The sequence below is a fragment of the Hylobates moloch genome, unplaced genomic scaffold (genome assembly GCF_009828535.3).
Source record: "Hylobates moloch isolate HMO894 unplaced genomic scaffold, HMol_V3 SCAFFOLD_7, whole genome shotgun sequence".
Taxonomy (NCBI): Eukaryota; Metazoa; Chordata; class Mammalia; order Primates; family Hylobatidae; genus Hylobates; species Hylobates moloch.
In genome coordinates this window covers 69,124,666-69,149,244 of record NW_026652282.1, presented here as the reverse complement: position 1 = coordinate 69,149,244, position 24,579 = coordinate 69,124,666, and the positions used below count along the sequence as shown (strand labels likewise).

Here is a 24,579-nt window from a genome sequence, read left to right as displayed (position 1 = left end):
AAAAAAATAAAAAAATAAAAAAAAAATAAAATGGAGCATGTATACAGATGGGAGGAGACAGATAATATATAATAAATCAAATATATAATATGTTAGATAGTAGCATTTAATGGTTTCCTTTATAGTTAAAGAAATTCTGACACTTTATATCATAGAATTCTGTGTGTAGTTATAATTAAATGTAATTATTTGGACATTAGATTCTCCCGGTTTGCCAGCCAGTGCAAATGCTCATCAGCTCTTCAAAGGATTCAGCTTTGTTGCAACTTCTATTGCAGAAGAATATAAAATCACTCCTATCACAAGTGCAAATGTATTACCAATTGTTCAGGTAAATTCCACTTAATCACATTATTCAGTTTTGGGATAATTACTTCTCTGTTATTGCTGATGTATTTTTAATCATTTTTTAAGTGATTTTTAACTACTTTATCTCTTGGTATAAATCATGAATTAAATGTGTCCCTGTGTGTTTTGGAAAAGAGCAGACAGTGGTAACTTTTAATTGTATTTATGTGGCCTCTTTTGAATAAAATAGAAGGGTGATGTATAAGCTAGTTGATTTATTATATTGCCTGTGGGTATCAAGAAAGGATTGGTTCATGCCATTTATAAATGTCGATAAAACTTCTGTAGAATGAATTATTCTAGTTTAAGGCTTAAGATGAATGTATATTTAGGACAAAAGAACAAAAATGTGAAAATATTTCATTCTCCTTAGTATTTTACTTTTTAAAAATAAACAGATAAATGGAAATGCTGCACAATTTGGTGAAGTATATGAATTGAAAGAGGATATTGGTGTTGGCTCCTACTCTGTTTGCAAGCGATGCATACATGCAACTACCAACATGGAATTTGCAGTGAAGGTATTGTCTCTGAGCCTAACTTTCTTGTTTGTTTTATGCATGTAATTTAAATTATGAGTCAACTGACAAACATTTTCAGTGGAGTAAATGAAGATAGGAAAGATAAGATGATGAGAAAGAACTCCGAGACTTAATATTTTCATTTTTGAATTTCTTTTCAAGCCTTTGTTATGTAGGAAAAGTGTATTTCATGAATTTTTGCATTTGAATAATTTTGTTATACATGTATTATGTTAAGATTGAGCAGTTGCGACAATTACAATCACGTCATCGTTGGTACAGTTTCAGTGAAATAGGATATAATGTTAAAATGTTCTTTTTTTCTGTTAAGTTTTTTACTTAGGTTTTTAAATGTTAAAATAATATGAGGTAAGCATTGTTCTTGAGTTTTTAAGCATTTCTTCAAAAATATAACCAAATTGAAAATACTCATTTTAGACAAAATAATTTGTTTGCCTCAGATATTTTTCTTTTTTTCTTATTTCTTAGATCATTGACAAAAGTAAGCGAGACCCTTCAGAAGAGATTGAAATATTGATGCGCTATGGACAACATCCCAACATTATTACTTTGAAGGATGTAGGTATTTCTAAATTTGGGTATCAGCTAAGCTAATGAAGTTATGAATTGGAACTTTATTTTTCTTATTGAAACTTTTAATGTCTTTAGCATATTTATTTTCATGCCTCAAAAATCTCAAGACTCTTAAATTGCCACTTTAATTCTTTTTTTCCCATGATTCTATACTCCTAGTCTTATAGAATATCAAAAATAACTATGATGATTGGTAAATGAGAATTTCCTCATTACATGAATATATTCTGGCTGGTTAACTAGTTAACATTGTAGCTAACACCATTTATTATTCTGTAGTGCTATCAATACAGAAGATACAGGAGATTGGGGCTCTGCCAAATTCTCGAAATATTTTACTTTCTTGATTGTATAGTAATTGGCTATAGCATTATGGATTGTTTCTGGAGTGAAATAGTATTAGTCTATAGTTTTGTAAAATGAATATATAACTCATTGTTACTGAATGCTCACTTTTCACGTAAGGAGATAATGTTCTTTTCTCTTTATACAAGACAGAAAAGTCAACTATCACCTTGATCAATTTGTGTCAGAAAATGATAGGCACTTTGATTTGTAATCTTTAAACTACTGTGGTGTGTGTGTGTGTGTGTGTGTTTATCATACATGCCCTGAGTGAAAAGTGTATAAATACTTTTCTTATTTGTTTTCCTTGGTATACTATTGGAATTCAACCAATATTTAAGATACCAAATCAGATAATGGACTGAGGGAAGGGTATAAAAAATAAATAATATATTTACTTTCAGAAGGAAGCTTGTGTTTGGGGAAGAGAAGTAGCTATAATACAGTAAAAAAAAAAAAAAAACATGAGATAGAGGTCATTTGAGAGGCACAGAGTTCTATTTTTTAATTTCTTTCTTTGATGAACTGCAACCTATAATGTCAAAAGATAATAAAATTATATGTTTAACATGGTTTCATGGGACTGTGAAGGTGATTGTTTAGCCAATTCAACCTTTAGTACAGCCTGTACTGCATTAACAGTAAAGGAATAATGTCTTTTTTGTTTCTAATACTAGAGGGAAGTCTAGCAGAAAGGTAAATGTAATTAAAATATAATTTAAGAATTATAGAATTGTAATTATAAATAATAACATTTTAAAACTGCGTTCTTTCGTAGGTCTTTGATGATGGTAGATACGTTTACCTTGTGACGGACTTAATGAAAGGAGGAGAGTTACTTGACCGTATTCTCAAACAAAAATGTTTCTCGGAACGGGAGGCTAGTGATATACTATATGTAATAAGTAAGACAGTTGACTACCTTCATTGTCAAGGAGTAAGTTGTAGTTAACTTTTTTCTTTCTATTCTGGGACCTATATCTTCATAAAAATATAGGAGATGCTGCCACCTAAAATAAATTGCTTTTATTCACATATATTTCTATAGAGAATATCCTAATAGAACTCACAATGTAGTGAAGTTTATGGATTTAGGAAATAATTATTTTCTGTCTGCCAATTGGCCCTGATTTAATACCATATTCATTTAAAAAGTGGTTTGAATTATATAAATGTACCTAACTTTGACCTTGAAATTATGAAACTTAGACTTAAAAGTCAAACATAAAAGAATTAACCAAAGACATACAATGACTATTATTCAAGTTACCTAACATATAAAGTTCAGGTTACCTAACATGTATCTTGAACTTTGCCAGCTCCTTCCCTAAATACAGTAAGAAATGTGTATTCTAAACATTTGAAGTTTTACTATATTAAATTTTGTGGTGAAGGGGCAGGCTTGTTATTTTGCTTCCTGTTCTTTCATAAAGAAGGCAAATGAACTGAGTTACAAAAAAAGGCAACTTTTAATATATATATAACTGTATAAAAAAAGTAGGAAGTAATTTAAAAATTTAAGTTTGAATCAGTTGTAATAGTAGATATGTACCAACTTAATAAAGAAATTTAAAATGGCAGTTTAGAATTGACATAATGAAAACTCTGCATGAGCGCCTCTTATAATTAATAAAAATAAACTAGTACTCAATTTTCTGTGTGGTTTAATAAGATGTATTTTCAGTATTTTGAAATATATAATGCTAAAGCAGTAGCTTTTTAGAATTTAATTATTTGATTGTCTTTATCAACCCTCTCTAAAATAAAGCATGAAGAGAATTTTTGAGAAGAGCATCATAGGCATCTCTTCTTTATTATTGTATGAACCTTCAGGTTCTTACTTCAATTAACTAAATTAATAAGACACATATTGAGCATTTCTACATGCTAGGCATTGTAAAACGTCTTGTGGATTCAAACATGAGTGAGACCTGGTCCTTGTCCTTAAAGAGCTTTAGCATAGTAAACTCTGATTAAAGGTAAGGGTAACTTACATGAAATTGATAGTACTAGTAGGGAACTTATCACATGGGGGAATTTCAGCATTTTTTTAAATCAGTCCTACATTTTATTTGTTTCTTCTTTATTATTTCTATTTTTCTGCCAAGACTTCCTTTTTTTTTGCTGAGAGTTTAATGCATTGAAAGCATGTTTTGTTTTACTTTGTTGAGGATCATTATGAGGATCATTATGATAGTCACTTTAAAATCCTTATCTGTTTTAGCATGGTTCATCTTCGAATCAGAATTTATTGATTTTCTTAAGACTGTGTTCCATTTTCTTGGTTCTTTGTATACCAGATAATTTGGGATTGTATCCTAAGCATTATGATAATCAGTTATAGAGATTTTCATATTTCATTATTTTTCTCCAGTAGTTATTATTGTTTCATTTGTTTAAGTGGGTAATTTTCTTGGCTGGGCTTGAACTGAAAACCAGTTTTGGGGCCAGCAGCTCTGGTTTTTGTTCATATTATTTGTCTTTATACAAATTATTTTGATCCTGTTCCACACATTTTTGATTCAAGGATCAGTTCTGGCTCTTTCCTTTATAATATTCCTCCACTCAGCATTCAGAGTTTTCCAGCATCTCCTTCCTGGTCCTCTAAGCCAGAAGGACTGAGGGTTTTTCCACATGTCTTTACCACCGCTATGTACCATAGGGATTGCACTTAAACCCTGGCTAAAAGCCACAGATATGGAAACCTCCTTGTATAGTTTCCTGTGTTCCCTCCTTCAACAAAGTGTGTACTCTTCATCAGAGTATATCTGCTTCTGTTCATTCTCCAGTGCCTTCAGATAGTTGATTTTTGTATTATATCCAGGTTTTATGGTTGTTTACTGCAAGGAGGGGGGTGTTGAGTAGGGTCTTAGTCCATTAGGGACTAAGTCTAAACTTAGTTTAGTTGGTAAGTCAGGAACTGTTCTTATATGTTATGTATAACGCTAAGTGATATAAATTATGGCATGCCCAAAAGTGGATCTGAGAATTGAGCTTAGATATATTGAGATTAGAAATGGTTAACAAAACTAGTGGCTTTTGAGGTAATAGAAACTGGAACATCTATCTGACAGAGATAATTTCCTGTGTATATTTTAGGCTATTAAGCTTGAGCAAAATGTCATTTTCAAAATCTTGTAATTTGGAAAGTTTCTTTTTCTCAGATATTTAGTTAATTACATAGATATAATGTTTTATTTCTCAGATATTTAGTTAATTATATAGATATAATGCTTTTTTCCTTTATATTCAAGGTTGTTCATCGTGATCTTAAACCTAGTAATATTTTATACATGGATGAATCAGCCAGTGCAGATTCAATCAGGATATGTGATTTTGGGTTTGCAAAACAACTTCGAGGAGAAAATGGACTTCTCTTAACTCCATGCTACACTGCAAACTTTGTTGCACCTGAGGTATTCCTTAAAAACTTCACCATTTGCCTTTCATTCTTTTCCTTTAGTTGAATCTATATGATGCCATGTGAATGTTACGGTAGGCAGATAAAAGCTGTTATCTTGCCCTTTTCAGTTTTAAAGTTCTTTAGATCAGTGAATTCTCATAGCCCCTAATATAAATATTTACACTAGTAACTAGTATCTAAAACCAACCAGAATGTAATAATCAGGCTATTCTATTCTGTTGGGTTATATACTAATTTCAGAATCATATCATTTTAGAGTTGGGAGGTAGGGTAAAGATAGCCACAGCTTCAATATATTATGTATTCTAAATGAGCAAACTGTAGCTCGAGGTACTTCAATGACTTATTCAAGACCCAGCATTCACTTAAAAACAAAGCTAGGATAGATTCATCAGGTATGTTAAATTGTACTGAACATTAGGTAATTTATATCGATTAGCATTATAAATAACATATAAGGGCAGTGCCATCCTCGATTGTCTTTAGGATCTTCTGACTCCTGGAGAAAATAGCCACACAGGGATTTTTGTAAGCCGTGGGGATTTTTCTTGGAAAATAATATTTATATCTAAATATTAGGGTGAAGAGTCAGGAAAGGTGATGCTCTTAGGGAGAAGAGTCAGGAAAGGGGAGGCTCTGGTACAGATTTCACATTTGAGAAGCTGTAACATTCATTCTAACCATGGGGATGGGAGCTTTGACAGTAGCAATTTCCATAGCAGTGAAAGTAAAGTTGGGGAAAAATGAATCAAGAGATGGCATTGGCCATATAAGTTCTTTATAAGCTTTCTTTGTTAAGTCAGTAGTTGTTCTTATATGTTAAGGATAATACTGACATGTAATTACCTATTCAATGAAAATCAAAATACCTAAAACTCTTCAGATTTGAAAAAATTGATGTGTCAAATCAAAGGAGAAGCAGAGTATAATAATTTGAGAAGAATTCCTATCTTCTATATATTTTATGATTTTACTTTTATGTCAAATACTAGCTTTTTCAGGGAAATATTGCACATCAGATATATTAACAATAAGCCACTTGTATTTTAATGTAAATCAGTCTGTATTTTAAAGTAGCTACTACAAAAATAACTGTAATAATGAAAATAGAAATATAGAAAATACTATACTGATATTGAAGAACAGGCAGAACATCTGTTTTATAAGCTTTTTATGATAAGAGATTTGACTAAGAAATTATGTATGTATCCAGAGAATGTGATTTAATCTATATTTTAATAAAATTCATAAAATAATGTACAAGTTTTTATCTGTTACAATAGATTGTACTGCCCGAAGGTGTATGAGATAATAGCCTGGACATAAAAAATATTAGCCTTTTTAGGACATTTCAGTGGTTTTATAGGATAGGAGGACAGAATATTTGAGATAGTGCTCTTCTATTATGTATAGCATATATGGTCATCATAAAGGTCCTCATAAATATTGTAACAGATTTATACAGTAGACATAAGAGCAGAGTATAGAATAACCATTTTAATAGCCAAATATTTAATATTGACTTAATCTTGTGGACCTAAACTACTTAGTATTATGGCAACTTCTCACTGGAAAAATGTTAAAGGTGAATATGTACCGTATGAACATATCAACAGCAGACATTAAAATGAAAAATATATAATATGTCCGTGTTTAGATTAATGGTTAGGTAAACAGTTTTAGATTAATGGTTAGGTAAGCAAACCCAGAGAGTAGAATACAGCCCATTGATGTTTTTTTCCCAACAGACGTACACTGTAGTAAGACACCTTTACCATTGTAATAGTGAAGGTTTTCAGGTGGGCATCTGGAGACCACTTCTCTCTGACTAGTGCTTGAACTACCTTTGACTAGTATTTGTATTTTCAAAATACTTTGAAAGTTTTATTTTTGAGTGATGAAGCCCCACTATGTTATATTATTCAACTGTTATTGAAGGCTACTGAGGTTAAAGAAGTTCCTGAATTAATGGGGCTTACAAAAAAGTTGAGGGATACTGTGTCTGCAGCTTTTTATAAACTAATTTTGAAGTTAACTCTCCTTTGCTCTTTCTCTGGGCTGTCATATAGTTTGCCCCAAACGTTAATTGATTTGAACAACAGGAATGAGGAGCTCTGTGTATGTTACTTTCTGCTGACTTGGGAAGCCAAATGAGAGAGAGACTTATGCCACTGACTACTTTAATTGTGACTTCTATCTTTGTATTTAACTTGATACAAGTAAAAAGGTGTGAAACATAACCTCTGTACTCTTTCATTCATCCTACCACTCTGCCTTGTTTCTTTTATGATTATGTGCTCACTTTTATAAGGGCATTGAGATTAGCTCTAGAAAAAAAGTGGACTGGTTCTTCTTTACCTAAAACAAGTTTGTCATGTTTGGCCCTAATTAAGCAATATGATACCTCCTGTACAAGTCTGTCCTCATAACTAGGAAGGTTATAGGAGTATATGGTACCTACAGCCGACTTGATTAACTCTCATCTGTCCAAGTAGTTTCTATGCAGTGGCCCTCAACCTTAGCTATGCGTTGGATCACTTGGGAAACTTTAAAAAGCTTCCTAAGGGAATCAGGGAAAACATGGTGATGACTGGAACTCTAAGATGTGACGAGAAAAATGAAGAGATAAGGGAATAAAATCAGTAGAAGTCTATGTTTTACTAGAGTATGCCAACTTAACATTTACCATGATGTGAGTGGTTTAGCTATACCTTATTTGTTAAGTACTTTATAGTTCCCTACTTGTATTATTTATATAAGCCAATTATATTTTTATATCCTCTTTACCCTCTTAATTTTTCACGTATGTGTGTTTTTATGAATACACTAAGACTAGGAAAAAAGCATATTTCAAATTTTAAGTTTGTTATATACTCGTTATTCATGTTTGGCAGTTCTCAAAGCCAAACACTACATTTTTAGCCTTTTATAGATGAGAAATTCATGCTGGTGGTTATATAATCCCCAGTGTTAATGCATTAATAATGTTTCTATTTTGTTCCTATGCCTAGAGGCTTTAGCAGTGGGCTTGTTTTTCTAAATGAAAAGAAAATGGCCTCATTTCATCTCTTTATTTTTCTAACGAATTCTATTAACTTTGTAGCTAAATCTCACATGGATACATAGCAAACGTATTATTTGATTTTTATTAACACTGGCCCCAAAAAACAACTTCCTAAATTGTATGAAAAATAATGAAGCCATTCAGTATTTTTCAAATGCGTGCTTGTGGTCCAGAAATATACTGCTGTTTTCAAGACATTGGCGTTGTATGGTAAAATATAAATTCATTCTGCTTTTGTGAGATCATATATTATCTTGCCATATCTTGTGTAGTAAAGAGGCAGTTATCATAGATATTAAAAACACAGGCTTAAGTAAGACTTCGTGTTCTACTACTTACTAGTTTTGTAATGTTGGGTAAGTTACTTAACATTCACTTCAGTTTCCTCATCTTCAAAATTGGAATATTATCTACCTCTTAGAATCAGTGACAGAATTAAAAGCCTCAGTACTGTATATAGTATACATTAAAATATCTGTATGTATTAATCTTAAGTTTAGATTTCTCTATATCTGGTTTCCTAAGATTAGCAGAGAAAACTCATTGAAGTGTCAGGGGTTATGTCTTTACTACAAGTGCATAAAATGGTTGAAGTTTTTATATTATGAACTTTTGTGAGATTATTAGAAGTAAAACAACTTCTTTGGGAGAAAATTGAGTTTATATTGAGTAACACCATATGATGAGTATTTCTTTCTTAGGTTCTTATGCAACAGGGATATGATGCTGCTTGTGATATCTGGAGTTTAGGAGTCCTTTTTTACACAATGTTGGCTGGGTAAGAAACATATATTCAAAAGCATTAACGTTGTTATTTGAATTTCATCTGTATATCTTCATCTAGAAAGAGAATAGATTAAAAATAACTTTAAGGAAAATGCCATTTACATTTCAAAATATTAATATTGATTGTTACTCATAAAATTAAAAAACATAAAGCAAGGTGTAGAATGAGGCACTACTAATTTATGACATAATAATTTTAAAAGGCAGTTGTCACCCAGAACTAAAACTTTTAAAAATAAAGTGCATTTCTATTTTAATCTTGAAAATATTTATTTAATCATAAAATAATTGCATGTTTCACCAACAACTTGCCCACTGAACTTGTTGATACTGAGTTGATGTCTTTTTAAGCACTTGAATTCTAACTATTCTGGCACTAGAGATTTAGTAAGATTGTGCAAATCTAAATAGTGACAATACTAAACTGCAGAAACACAACTACCTTCCCTTGAAAGGATAAAGAAAAGCTCAAAACAAATGTAATAACAATTGGACTATGTTAATGTTGATATTTTACAAATAATACAAGTACTATTTTACTCTCAATAATGAGTAGCACTTTTATTTAGAAGTGAAAACTTACAGCTGTAGAAATTATTCTAAGAGGGTTGTGATAGAGAAAATGGCCAAGTTTAGCAAGTAATTATAATGTACTTAGACATATATTTTAAAGAGTGCATTTAGTATAGTTTAAATATGCTTGACATACCAAGAGCTCTATAAATATGTTATAAAAATGGTGACTCAATGAGAACTCATGGACACAGGAAGGGGAACATCACACTCCGGGGACTGTTGTGGGGTGGGGGGAGGGGGGAGGGACAGCATTAGGAGATATACCTAATGCTAAATGACGAGTTAATGGGTGCAGCAAAACAACATGGCACATGGATACATATGTAACAAACCTGCACATTGTGCACATGTACCCTAAAACCTAAAGTATAATAATAAAAAAAAAAGGTGACTCTAAATTGTTTAATGGCTTGGTGTTAATTACACATCTCAGTACATTTCACATACTTTTAGGTATTACAAATGTATGCAAAATATTTAGTTATAGACAACAGTAAATACTGAAGTTAAGGGTAGCTAAAGTTTGCATATCAAACACAATCTACATCATTGATCTACATAATAAATGTAATGGCTATGGAGTTTTGTGTCGATATAAATATTTAACCAACCAAGTTTCCATAGATATTAATAAAAAGTAATGATAACCATTTCCACTGATGATAATGATGAAATGTTAATGAATAAATTGAAACAAGACAATAAATATATTATGAATATATGAAATTAACATTTTCTTTTTACTAGGTATATTTGTTTGCTAACCTATGCCTGGAATATGTGTGTTTTAGTGTTGTCTAGTTTTAAGATTGAAGCTTTACATGAAAAGCCACCTTTATTTTATTTTACATTGATTAGCTGATCAAAGACAAAAGAAATAATAGGTGTAAACAAGATTCTCCATTTTATTAAAAATTTTATTAAGGTTAAATTTATGGTTTGAAATATAAAATTTGACTTTAACAGCGAAAGGAAATATGAGATGATATTTTTATTCGCTGAAGTAAATATTTGCATGTAGTAAATATTTGTATCTCTTTCATTGTTTGGGTATGTTACCCTCTAGCGTCTATTAAAATCTATTTTATTAATAGCTACACTCCATTTGCTAATGGCCCCAATGATACTCCTGAAGAGATACTGCTGCGTATAGGCAATGGAAAATTCTCTTTGAGTGGTGGAAACTGGGACAATATTTCAGACGGAGCAAAGGTATAAATTATAATGTTTTGTTTTGTTGCATTCATGTTAAATTGCTAAAATCCCTAAGTCATAGCTTAGTGTGTGTTTGCAGAGTATCTGATGGTGTCATATGTAAGTGTTTTTAATTAACACATCTATGAGTGAATTGAACAATATACAAAGGATAGCTTTTGGTTTTACCATGTTTCTGGGCCACCTTCCTTTCTGGTCAATTTACATATGTGCAGGGAATATTAACTAGTTCCTGTATTAACCAAAACCAAAAATGTAAAATTTGGGAACAGGATATATTTAAAGCCAATTAAAGCTTATTTCTAGATTTACCATGTATTTCCATATCATTTTCTTTTAGCTCAGAAATTGACTTGATTATGTAGACAATTTTTATAATGCTAACTTATTCTTAGAGAATGAATGGACTATGTATCTGTGGCACCTGGATATTCATTCCTGATGGCTTAGAGTGGTCCAGTAGAAATATAATGCAAGGCAAATACATAATTTAAAAATTTCTAGTAGCCACATTAAATTTTTTTAAGTGAAATTAAATTTAGTAATATATGTTGTTTAATCTAATATATCCAAAATACTATTACTTCAACATCTAATCAATATAAAAATTTAAATATTCTATACTTTTTCTTACTGAGTCTTCAAAATGTACTGTATATTTTATACTTATAGCCGTGTGAATATGGACTACCCACATTTTAAGTACTTAATAGCCACATGTGGCCAGTGGCTGCCATATTAGTGAAGTTTCAGCATAACTGGCCTTATTTATTTGGGGGAAAAAAATAGTCAATCCAGGCTTGAAAACTAATTTCTTACATTTATAATTTTTTAAATTTTAAGTTTTAAATGAAAACTCATCACTTGTCACCATGTGGCTTTTAGGTCCTGGAACCTTTTAAGCTACAATTTGAAGTAGAACACATTTTATGACAAAAGTAATTGCTTATAGTTAATATGTGCTAATTATCTCAAGAACACTAGCCAGTTTGTAGAATACATTGCGAAGTAATTCCAGCATCCTGATCGTTGTCAGCATAAATAAACCGGGGATTTGTCACTAACTTTTAAACATTAGAAAAACAGACAAGGGATTGTGCTTGGATCTTAACCTTAGTATGAGTATGCTGTGTGCTATAGTAGAAGGAACACTTGAATGGAAGCTAGGAAAACTGAGTGCTAATCTTTCTTTGGTTCCTTATAACTCCAAAATTCATTTCTATGCAATTTGGTTTATTTGTAATTTGCAAGATTTCCCCATGTAATGTGATTAGAACTACTAGTATTATTCATTAAATATGTATTTTATAGTCATCCAGTTTATGCTTCAGAAAATACGTTTTACCAAGGATCAATTTTAATGTTTAAAGCCATGCATGTGAATCTCCTGTGTTCCTTTTAAAAATATCTGCTGAGATTGGGCTGTTGACAGTTCCTGGTTGGCTCACAGTTACCCATGTCAGTTATCTCTGCTAACATTTCCAAGAATCTTTGTAGAACAAGTTCTCCACTTGCAAGGTATTTTATTTATTTATTTATTTTTATTTTTATTTTTTTTGAGACAGAGTCTCGCTCTGTCGCCCAGGCTGGAGTGCAGTGGTGCGATCTCGGCTCACTGCAAGCTCTGCCTCCCGGGTTCACGCCATTCTCCTGCCTCAGCCTCTCCAAGTAGCTGGGACTACAGGCGCCCGCCACCACGCCCGGCTAATGTTTTGTATTTTTTTTAGTAGAGACGGGGTTTCACCATGTTTGCCAGGATGGTCTCCATCTCCTGACCTCGTGATCCACCTGCCTCGGCCTCCCAAAGTGCTAGGATTACAGGCGTGAGCCACCACGCCCGGCCTCCACTTGCAAGGTCTTTAAAGTAGAACTCTTTTTTTTTTTTCCCCTTTAAGGCAGTTAGCTCGTTGCCAAAAGGTTTACTGACTTAAAGCTGGAAATGTCTTTCTGAGATACAATTCCAAGGACTTCTCCACAGCTAAGTGAGATGCCTCACACCAGTATTAGGTGATTCTTTGTGTGGACAGAACAGAGCATTTTCATCTTGTGTTTAAAGCAATTTGTTGGCTTCGACTCCTCACCACTTTCTATACCAGTCTCCTGTTACTAACCTAGTAATGCCTATGCAAAACAAACAAACAAACAGAAAAAGAAAAAACTGATGGTGATTCCTATAGGTTTAAGGGCTTAAATCTCAAACTTTGTGTTAGGAGTAACGGGAGTGTGCTGAAAGGGCAAGCAATAAAACAAGTCATACCAAAAAGCCACATTGTTCTCTCCTAAGCCCCAACCCCACTCCACTCCTGTGGCCAGTGGTCCAAACAGAAAATAACTGGAGAAATTGAGGAGGTCAAAGGATTAGGGAACTAAGCGTTATGTGAATTCACTAGCAAGATGTACAGAACGCTTGTGTTTACATTGTTTTTTTATGGAACTAGCAGAATAAAACTGATCTATTTTAAAAATGCAAAAAAAAAAAATCTGCTGAAATAGATGGGGACTTAACATGCCAATTGTGCTCAAATTTTCAGTTTTCTATGTTCCATGTATTTTATGTTTAGGCCTATCTGGTGTTTAAGTGATAATACATATTAAAGCTTGGTTTTATTCTTACGTCTCTTTTAGCCTGGTAATCTGGAAAACTTCTCATAGCAAAAGATATTAGGGGTATTGTTGACATATCTCATAAGGTCTCTTAGATAATCCCTTTTTATGGATCGGGTGACTTTAGTTCTGTCTTTGAAACTTCTAGGAGCTATGAGAACCTTTTAAGAAACTATCTTATGTACATTTTAACAGTTCTACTGCTTACCTTTGTTTTAAACTAGGCGTGAAAGTAAACTGTTGTTCAGTTTCCCATAACCTCTTAAACTAGTGCCCTTTAGTTGTGAGAACTGTGACATTTGCTGCCCATCAGACATAGATTATTTATTACCTCTTCTTTTGTCTCTTTTAAAAAGATTAACTTGTACCCAATGAACAATCTCTCACCATCTCCTCACCCACCACTCCCCATCCTCTGGTAACCACTATTCTACTGTCTATTTCTATGAGAACAATGTTTTAGATTCCACATATAAGTGAAATCATGTGGTATTTGTCTTTCTGTGCCTGGCTAGTTCACTTAACGCAATGTCCTCCAGGTTAATCCACGTTGCCACAAATGACAGGATTTCATTCTTTTTTATGGCTGAATGGTATTTCATTGTGTATGTACACACTATATTTTCTTTATCAATTCATGTGTTGATAGACACTTAGGTTGATTCCATATCTTGGCTATTGTGAATAATGCTGCAGTGAACATGAGTGTGCAGATAGCTCTTCTACATACTGATTCCATTTCCTTTGGATATATATCCAGCAGTGGGATTGCTGGATAATATGGTAGAATTTTTTGAGGAACCACTATACTGTTTTCCATAATGGCTGTGCTAATTTGCATTCTCACCAGCAGTGTGTGAGGGTTCCCATCTCTCCACATCTTTGTCAACACTTATCTTTTGATTTTTTTGTTAGTAGCCACTCTGATTGGAGTGAGGTGATGTCTCATTGCATTTTTTTTTTTTTTTTTTGATACCGAGTCTCACTCTGTCGCCAGGCTGCAGTGCAGTGGCATGATCTTGGCTCACTGCAACCTCTGCCTCCCAGGTTCAATGATTCTCCCACCTCAGCCTCCTGAGTAGCTGGCATTACAGGCAGGTGCCGCCACACCCAGCTTATTTTTGCATATTTAGTAGAGATGATCTTTCACCATGTTGGCTAGGATGGTCTCGATCTCTTGACCTCGTGATCCACCCACCTCGGCCTCCCAAAGTGCTGGGATTACATTCTTGAGCCATGGTGCCCAGCCCTCACTGCAGTTTTGATTTCCATTTTCCAGATGATTAGTGATTTTGAGCACCTGTTCATGTAGCACCTGGTGCTTTATTTTGTCTGTTTGGTGAGGTCTTGGTTCCCTGAATATTTTTTTTTGAAAAGTGTAATTTTTTTATAATTTTAAGTTCTGGGATACATGTGCAGGATGTGCAGATTTGTTACATAGGTAAATGTGTGCCATGGTGGTTTGCTGCACCTATCAACCCATCACCTAGGTAATAAGCCCTGCATGCATTAGCTATTTATCCTGGTGCTCACTCTCCTCCCGCCCCTCCCCCAACAGGACCAGGTCTTGATTGTGTGTGGTTTCCTTCCCTGTGTCCATGTGTTCTCATTGTTCAGCTCCCACTTATGAGTGAGAACATGGAGTGTTTGGTTTTCTGTTCCTGCGTTAGTTTGCTGAGGATAATAGCTTCCAGCTCCATCCATGTCCCTGCAACGGACATGATCTTGTTTTTTTTTGTTTTTGTTTTTGTTTTTTTTAATGGCTGCATAGTATTCCATGGTATATATTTACCTCATTTTCTTTAGTCTATCATTGATGGGCATATGGGTTGATTCCATGTCTTTGCTACTGTGAATAGTGCTGCAGTGAACATACACGTGCATGTATCTTTATAATAGAATGATTTATATTCCTTTGGGTATATACCCCGTAATGGGATTGCTGGGCCAAATGGTATTTATGGTTCTAGATCCTTTAGGAATCACCACACTGTCTTCTACAATGGTTGAACTAATTTATGTTCCCATCAACAGTGTAAAAGCATTCCTGTTTCTCCACAGCCTCACCAGCATCTGTTGTTTCTTCTACTTTTCCTCTACTGTTTTCCCATTACTATTTGGTATGTACTTTATTAGAGCACTTACCACATTCTGCCTGGTCATATATTCACTTGGGTACATTTTTGTTCTTCACTCTTAGGAAGCCTTAAATAACATACTTATTTTTGCATTTTCTATCACATCTAGCATAATGAGTACTCAATTGGATACATTTTTATAAGCTAATCATTTCTTCTGGTATATCTTGCATTGTTAATTTACACAGCAAGTGTTTTTGCTACATTTTATACAGATGTTGTCCTATTGTGAGTGACTATAATTTGCAGTAAGCAGTGAGATTTTACATAAATGTTTATTTTTCATTTTGGCTTGAAGTCGCTTTTAATAGAAGATGCTTTTTTCATGTATTTACAGGTTACAGATTTATAGAGCTAGAAGGCAAGTAGTCCCTCACCTCATCATTTTGCAGATAAATAAACCAAGGCATATAGAATTTAACTTGCACATTAATGAGTGGCAGAGTTGGAACTGATTTTCAGTTTAGTACTCTTTTCAATCCATTCACATTAGGGAAAACTTCCTAGAGGAAAAAAGGATTTACTACCTTGTTTCATGTAGATTAAATGGAGGAATGAGAGGTCTGTAACCCTTTAACAATCGAAGGCTCGAAGGAAAGCTATTATTGTTGACCCACTTTGTTTCTGTAGTAATGGACATGAAGTATACAGAACCTTATTACCTGATATGTTTTGACTGTGTCCAAACTCAAAATCTCATCTTGAATTGTAATCCCCATAATCCCCATGTGTCAAGGGAGACAACAGGTGGAGGTAACTGAATCATGGGGGCAATTTTCCCCATGTTGTTCTTGTGATAGTGAATGAGTTATCATGAGATCTGATAGTTTTATAAGTGTTTGGTAGTTCCCCCTGCGTTCATTTCCCTTCCTGACTTCCTTGCTTGCCCTCCTCCTTCTGCCATGATTGTAAGTTTCCTGAGACTGTCCCAGCCATGCAAAACTGTGAGTCAATTAAACCTCTTTATACATTTCCCAGTCTTGGGTCTGTCTTCATAGCAGTGTGAGAATGGACTAATACATTATCCTTTACATGATCTGTACTACAGAGCAGTTTTACAGTTAAAATAATACATTGAAGTTCATCTAGAACTCATAGTAGTACCATAGTTTTCAAATGCCTCATGCCAAATTATACTAGTGAAAGACTATACTATCTAAGCCAAGCTAGGAAGGTACATTAGCAAATGCAATAATCAGAAATCAACCCTTGTTTTTTCTGAGAGATATTTATTATTATTTGTGATCAAAGCAGGTGTTGCTTAAGTATATATGGAAGTTATTCATTTATACTGAGGATATATGAATTGTTACACATTTGACCAATTAAACATGCTTACAGAATGAGTAATAAAAACGTTTTACCTCAGACACATGATTACATTGAAAATAGAAGTGATGAATTATTAATCAGTATTTTCCAACCTTTAATTTGGAATTAAATTTGAGTACTATGAGAATAGGAAAATTGCTATGCTCCTATATTCATGTATGTTCAAAGTATTTGGAGTTTTGCTGGCTTTTATCCATTTAAAGCGGACGTTAAAAATAAGAAACCTGAGTACATTGAGAGGGGCCAAGATGCCCAACTAGAAGTAGGTGCAGTCCACAACTTTCATGGAGAGGAGTGAAAATGGTGTGTGAATTCAGCACCTTCAACTGAAATATAGTTTCTTGCATTGGGACTGACTAGGCAGACAACTCGACCCATGGAGGACAAAGAATAGCAGGGTGGGGTGATGACACACCTCAGAGTGGCACAGAGACAAAGGAACCCCCACCCCTAGCCAAGAGCCAAGGCAAGTGGTGAGCGATTGTGTGACCCCACCTAGAGAACCATGCTTCTCCCATGGATCTTTGCAACCCATGGATCAGCAGATCCCCTCATGAGCCCATGCCACCAGGGCCTTTGGTTCGATATACAGAGCTGTGAGGAGTCTCAGTGGGGCAGCTGCTCAGGCACACACAGAGACCCAAGACCCAAGAGTTTTGCATACTCTGGCTCTGGGAATTCCAGCAAGGCAGAAGACCCATCTATACTTCCATCCTAGGAAGGGACCTGAATCCAGGAAGACAGGCAGCATCATTCTGTGGGCCCCACTTCCATAGCACCTCACAAGTTGAGACCCACTGGCTTGGAATTCCAGCCAACCAGCAGCAACGGGCTGGAAATGGTCTGAGATGGACCAAGTTCCGGGGGGAGGGGTGACCACCAACTCTCTGGTTTGGTTGAGTCAGTCATTCTAACCTGCCAGCTCCAGGGAGTCCAGGCAGTCCAGACAAGGAGGAATCCCTGATGAAGCAGCACAGCAGCTGTGCCAGATTGTTGCCAGACTGCTTCTTTGAGTGGGACCCCAATCCATCTTTCCTCACTGGACAGGTCCTCCCCGGAGGACTTCAGCACTTCCAGCCAGGGTTATAGAGAGAGAAATTTGATGTTTCCCTAGGATGGAGCCCCTGGGGGGAGGAGTGGCACCAGTTACTGAAGTTCAGTCAACAGCCATTCTAGCCTGCCTGCTCTGGGAAGTCCAGGCAGTCTAGAGGAGGAAGAGTCCCCCACAACCCAGCACAGCTGCTGTGCCAGATCATAGCCAGACTGCTTCTGTAACTGGGACCCCGATGTATCCCTCTTCACTGGGTAGAGCCTCCCTATGGGAATTTCAGCCACTCCAGCCAAGGTTATTGGAACAGAACTCTGATTTCTCCCTGAGACAGGGCCCCCGGGGGAGGGGTAGCCAACATCTCTGCAGGTCGTTCGACTCAGTCTTTCCAGCCTGCTGTCTCTGGGGAGGCCAAGCGGTCAGGACAAGGAAGGGTTCCCCCAATGCAGCACACCTGCTCTACCAAAAAGCAGCCAGACTGTTTCTTAAAGTGGGATCCTGATCCCATCCCTCCTGACTGGGTGAGACCTCCCAACAGGGATCTCCAGACACCTCCTACAGGAGCATACAGGTCAGCAACAGGTCAGTATCCCCATGGGACAGAACTCCCAGAGTAAGGAGCAGATTGTCATCTTTGCTATTTCACAGCCTTCACCAGTGATACTTCCAGGTAAGGGAAAATCAATGAAAGCTAGGATGTGGAGCATTCCCCCAGCAAACTGCAGCAGCTCTATGGAAAAGTGGCTTGACTTTTAAAAGAACAACAAACAGAAAGCAACACAAAACAACAGCATCAATGAAAAAGACACCACAAAAACCTCACTCAAAGGTCAGCAACCTCAAAGATCAAAGATAGATAAGCCCACAAAGATGAGAAATAATCAATGCAAAAATGCTGAAAACTCAAAAAGCCAGAGGACCTCTTCCCCTTCAAATGACTGAGATGGCTGAATTGACAGAAGTGGGCTTCAGAAGGTGGGTAATAACAAGCTTTGTTGAGCTACAGGAGCATGTTGTAACCCAATGCAAAGAAGCTATGAATCATGATAACACAATAGCTGGTAACAGGAGCTGATAACTAGAATAGCTAGTTTAGAGAGGAGCATAAGTGACCTGATGGAGCTGAAAAACACAAGAACTTCACAATGTAATCACAAGTATCAATAGCAGAATAGATTAAGCAGAGGAAAAAATCTCAGAGCTTGAAGACTATCTTTCTGAAATAAGGCAGACAAACAAGAATAGAGAAAAAAGAATGAAAACAAACAAAACTTCAGAGAAATATGGGACTATGTAAAAAGACCAAGCCTCCAACTGATTGGGGTACTGGAAAGAGATGGGGAGAACAGAACCAAGTTGGAAAACACACTTCAGGATATTATCCAGGAGAACTTCCCCAACCTAGCAAGAAAGACCAACATTCAAATTCAAGAAATCCAGAGAACCCCAGTAAGATACTCCACCAGAAGATCAACCATAAGGAACATAATCGTCAGATTCTCCAAGGTTGAAATGAAAGAAAAAAGCGTAGCCAGAGAGAAAAGGCCAGGTCACCTACAAAAGGAAACTCATCAGACTAACAGCTGACCTCTCTGTGGAAACCTTACAAGCCAAAAGAGCTTGGGGGCCAATATTTAACATTCTTAAAGAAAAGAATTTCCAACCCAGAATTTCATACCTGGGCAAAATAAACTTCACAAGCAAAGGAAAAATAAGGTCTCTTTCAGATGAGTAAATGCTTACAGAATTCTTCACGACCAGGCCTGCCTTGCAAGAGCTCCTGAAGGAAGCACTAAATATGAAAAGGAAAAACTGGTACCAGCCACTACAAAAACACATTGAAGTACACAGACCAGTTACATTATGAAACAACCACATAAACAAGTATGCAAAATAACCAACTAGCATCATAATGACAGACCAAATTCACACATAACAATATTAACGTTAAATGTAAATAGGCTAAATTCCTCAATTAAAAGACACAGAATGCAAGCTGGATAAACAGTCAAGACCCATTAGTATGCAGTCTTTAAGAGACCCATCTAACCTGCAAAGACACACATAGTTGCAAAATAAAAGGTTGGAGGAAAATTTACCAAGCAAATAGGAAACAGAAAAAAGCAGGGGTCGCAATACTAGTTTCTGACAAAATACACTTTAAAAAAACAAAAGACAAAGAAGGGCATTACATAATGGTAAAGGGTTCAAGTCAACAAGGAGAGCTAACTATCCTAACTATCGTAAATATATATGCACCCAATACAGGAGCATCCAGATTCATAAAGCAAGTTATTAGAGACTTATAAAGAGACTTAGACTCCCACACGATAATAGTAGGTGACTTTAGAACTCCTGTGACAATATTATACAGATTGTCAAGACAGACAATTAACAAAAACCTTCAGGACTTGAACTCAGCTCTGTATCAAGAGGACCTGATAGGTATCTTTGGAACTCTCCACCAAAAAACAACAGAATATGCATTCTTCTCATTGCCAGGTGGCATTTACTTTAAAATTGATCACGCAATTAGAAGTAAAACATTCCTCAGCAAATGCAAAAAAAAAAAAGTAAAACTGAAATCATAACAAACAGTCCTCTGACCACAGCACAATCAAATTAGAACTCAAGATTAAGATATTCACTGAAAACCACACAACTACACGGAAATTGAACAAACTACTCCTGAATGACTCCTGGATAAATAATGAAATTAAGGCAGAAATCAAGAAGTTCTTCGAAACTAATGAGAACAAAGAGACAATGTACCAGAATCTCTGAAACTCAGCTAAAACAGTGTTGAGGGAAATTTATAGCACTAAATGTCCACATCAAAAAGCTAGAAAGATCTCAAATTAACAACGTAACATCACAACAGAAAGAACTAGAGAACCAAGGGCAAACAAACACAAAGCTATGAGAATACAGGAAATAACCAAAATCAGAGTTGAACTGAAGGATATAGAGACACAAAAACCCCTCAAAAAGTCAACAAAACCAGGGGCTGATTTTTAAAAAAACAAAATTAATAAAATAGACAACTAGCTAGACAGAAGAGAGAATAATCAAATAGACAGTAGACACAATCAGAAATGATAAGGAGGATATCACCACTGATCCCACAAAAATAAAAACAACCACCAGAGAATACTATAAACACCTCTATGCACATAAACTAGAATATTTAGAATAATGGATAAATTCCTGGAACATGCACCCTCCCGCGACAACCAGGAAGAAATTGAATCCCTGAATAGACCAATTGTGAGTTATGAAATTGAGGCAGTAATAGCCTGCCAACCAAAAAGAGCCCAGGACCAGATGGATTCACAGCTGAATTCTACCAGAGGTACAAAGAAGAGCTGGTACCATTCCTTCTGAAACTATTCCAAAAAATCGAAAAAGAGGGACTCTTCCCTAACTCATTTTATGAGGCTAGATTCATCCTGATATCAAAACCTGACAGAGATGTAACAACAACAAATAACTCCAGTTCAGTATCCCTGGTGAACATCAACACAAAAATCCTCAGTAAAAACTGGCAAACTGAATTCAGCAGCACATCAAAAAGCTTATCCACCACAGTCAAGTTGGTTTAATCCCCAGGATGTAAGGTTGGTTCAGCATATGCAAATCAATAAATGTGATTCATCACATAAACAGAACTAAAGACAAAAACCACAATTATCTCAATAGATGCAGAAAATTCAACATCACTTCAGGTTAAAAACGCTCAATACACTGGGTACTGAAGGAGCATGCCTCAAAATATCAAGAAAATAATATGAGAAACCTACAGCCAAAATCATACTGAATGGGCAAAAGCTGGAAGAATTCCCCTTGAAAACAGGCACAAGACAAAGATGCCCTCTCTCACCACTCCTATTCAGCATATAATTGGAAGTTCTGGCCAGGGCAGTCAGGCAAGAGAACAAAATAAAGGGTATTCAAATAGAAAGAGAAGTCAAATTTTCTTTCTTTGCAGATGACTTGATCTTATATCTAGAAAACCCCATCGTCTCAGCCCAAAAGCTTCTTAAGTTGATGCAACTTCAGCAAATCTCAGGATACAAAATCAATTTGCAAAAATTGCTGGCATTTCTATACCCCAACAACAGGCAAGCAGAGGGACAAATCATAAATGAACTCCCATTCACAATTGCTACAAAAAGAATAAAACACCTATGAATACAGCTAACAACGGAAGTGAAGGACCTCTTCAAGGGGAACTACAAACCACTGCTCATGGAAATTAGGACACAAATGGAAAAACATCCCATGCTTATTGTTAGGAAGAATTGATATCATGAAAATGGCCATACTGACCAAAGCAATTTATAGATTAAAGGGTATTCCCACTAAACTACCACTGACATTCTTCACGGAATTAGAAGAAACTATTTTAAAATTTATATGGAACCAAAAATAGCCCAAATATCTAAGACAATCCTAAGCAAAAAGATCAAAGCTGGAGGCATCACACTACTTGGCTTCAAACTATACTACAAGGCTACGGTAACCAAAAGAGCTTGATACTTGTGCAAAAACAGACACATACACCAATGGAACAGAATAGAGAACTCAGAAATAAGACTGCACGTCTACAACCATCTGATCTTTGACAAACCTGAGAAAAACAAGCAATGGGGAAAGGATTCCTTATTTAATAAAGGGTGCTGGGGAACTGGCTAACCATATGCAGAAAATTGAAACTGGACCCCTTCCATACACCTTATACAAAAATTAGATGGATTAAAGACTTAAATGTTAAACCCAAAACTATAAACACCCTAGAAGAAAATCTAGGCAATACCATTCAGGACATAGAAACAGGCAAAGATTTCAATGACAAAAATGACAAAAGCAATTGCAACAAAAGCAAACAACTGACAAATGGGATCTAATTAAAGAGCTGTTTCACAGCAAAAGAAACTATCGTCAGTGAACAGAGAGACTACAGAGTGGGAGAAAAGTTTTTCAATCTATCCATCTGAAAAAGGTCTAGTATTTACAGTCTACTAGGAACTTAAACAAATTTACAAGAAAACATTCAAAAGTGGGCAAAGGACAAGAACAGACACTTCTCAAAAGAAGACATTTATGTACCCAGAAATATAGGTAAAACTCAACATCACTGATAATTAGAGAAATGCAAATCAAAATCACATTGAGATACCATTTCACACCAGTTAGAATGGCAATTATTAAAAAGTCAAGAAACAACAAATGCTGGCAAGGCTGTGCAGAAATAGGAACACTTTTACATTGTTGGTGGGAATGTAAATTAGTTCAACCATTATGGAAGACAGTGTGGTGTTTCCTCAGTGAACTAGAATGAGAAATACCATTTGACCCAGCAATCCCATTACTGGGTATATAACCAAGGGAATATAAATAATTCTCTTATAAAGATACATGCATACATATGTTCACTGCAGCACTATTTATAATAGCAAAGTAATGGAATCAACCCACATGCCCATCAATGATAGACTGGATAAAGAAAATGTGGTACATATATATCATGGAATACTATGCAGCCATAAAAAGGATGTTCTTTGCAGGGACATGGATGTAGCTGGAAGCCATTATTTTTGGCAAACTAACTCAGGAACAGAAAGCCAGACACTGAGTATTCTCACGTATAAAGGAGCTGAACAATGAGAACCCATAGACACATGTCAGAGAACAACAAACACTGGGCCCTGTTACAGGGATCAGGGGAGGCAGAGGCTGAGGATAAATAGCTAATGCATGCTGGGCTTAATACCTAAGTGTTGGGTTAATCTGTGCAGCAAACCACCATGGCAGACGTTTACCTATGTAACAAACCTGCACATCATGCACATGTACCCCAGAACTTAAAATTTGAAGAAAAAAATAATAGATCAATGGAACAAAAATAAAATCAAGAAATGGGCCAACTTAAAGTATTTGGGGTCCAAGTTAGATTAAATTAATAATTTTTGGTAATAATGGTTTTCTTCCAATTAGGTCATCTAACTAAATGCCTAACTAATTATGTAAAAGTGATCATTTTTGTCATAGCTCAGTATATTTCTTTTTTAACTGGCCAGCACTAACATATCTACTTCAAAAAAATGAAAAATTATTCATATGAAAGTGACAGATTTTTTAAAAATGTGGGTGAGCTTATTTTTCTCTTATTTACCAAGAAAATTTAGGGAGTATTATTTAATACTTAAGAATGGCACTTTTGCTTTCATTTGTCATTCATCCTCTGCTTGTCATTCTGTGAAGGAGAGCTTGTTATATAATACTGAGGGAGGTTAAAAACAAATATATTATGTACTATTAAAACTAGGCTCCATTAAAGAAAGTAACAAAATTTTGATACTTTTGATATGAAGTCATTTGATGACTTCAACATTTTTATTATTATACTTTAAGTTTTAGGGTACATGTGCAGGTTTGTTACATATGTATACATGTGCCATGTTGGTGTGCTGCACCCATTCACTCGTCATTTAACATTAGGTATATCTCCTAATGCTATCCCTCCTCCCACCCCCCACCCCACAACAGGCCCCAGTGTGTGATGTTCCCCTTCCTGTGTCCAT

At 35.3% G+C, this 24,579-nt stretch overlaps 1 protein-coding gene across 2 annotated transcripts in view; it reads left to right on the top strand.

The window, feature by feature from the left end:
* RPS6KA6 (ribosomal protein S6 kinase A6) overlaps positions 1-24,579 on the top strand; it is a 159,632-nt gene that overhangs the window by 103,343 nt on the left and 31,710 nt on the right. For both annotated transcript variants that reach the window (XM_032757236.2, XM_032757237.2), the window contains exons 14-20: positions 201-331; positions 747-869; positions 1,359-1,448; positions 2,587-2,745; positions 5,063-5,224; positions 8,998-9,074; positions 10,753-10,870. In XM_032757236.2, coding sequence (XP_032613127.1) covers positions 201-331; positions 747-869; positions 1,359-1,448; positions 2,587-2,745; positions 5,063-5,224; positions 8,998-9,074; positions 10,753-10,870 — 860 coding nt within the window. The remainder of the gene's footprint in view (positions 1-200; positions 332-746; positions 870-1,358; positions 1,449-2,586; positions 2,746-5,062; positions 5,225-8,997; positions 9,075-10,752; positions 10,871-24,579) is intronic.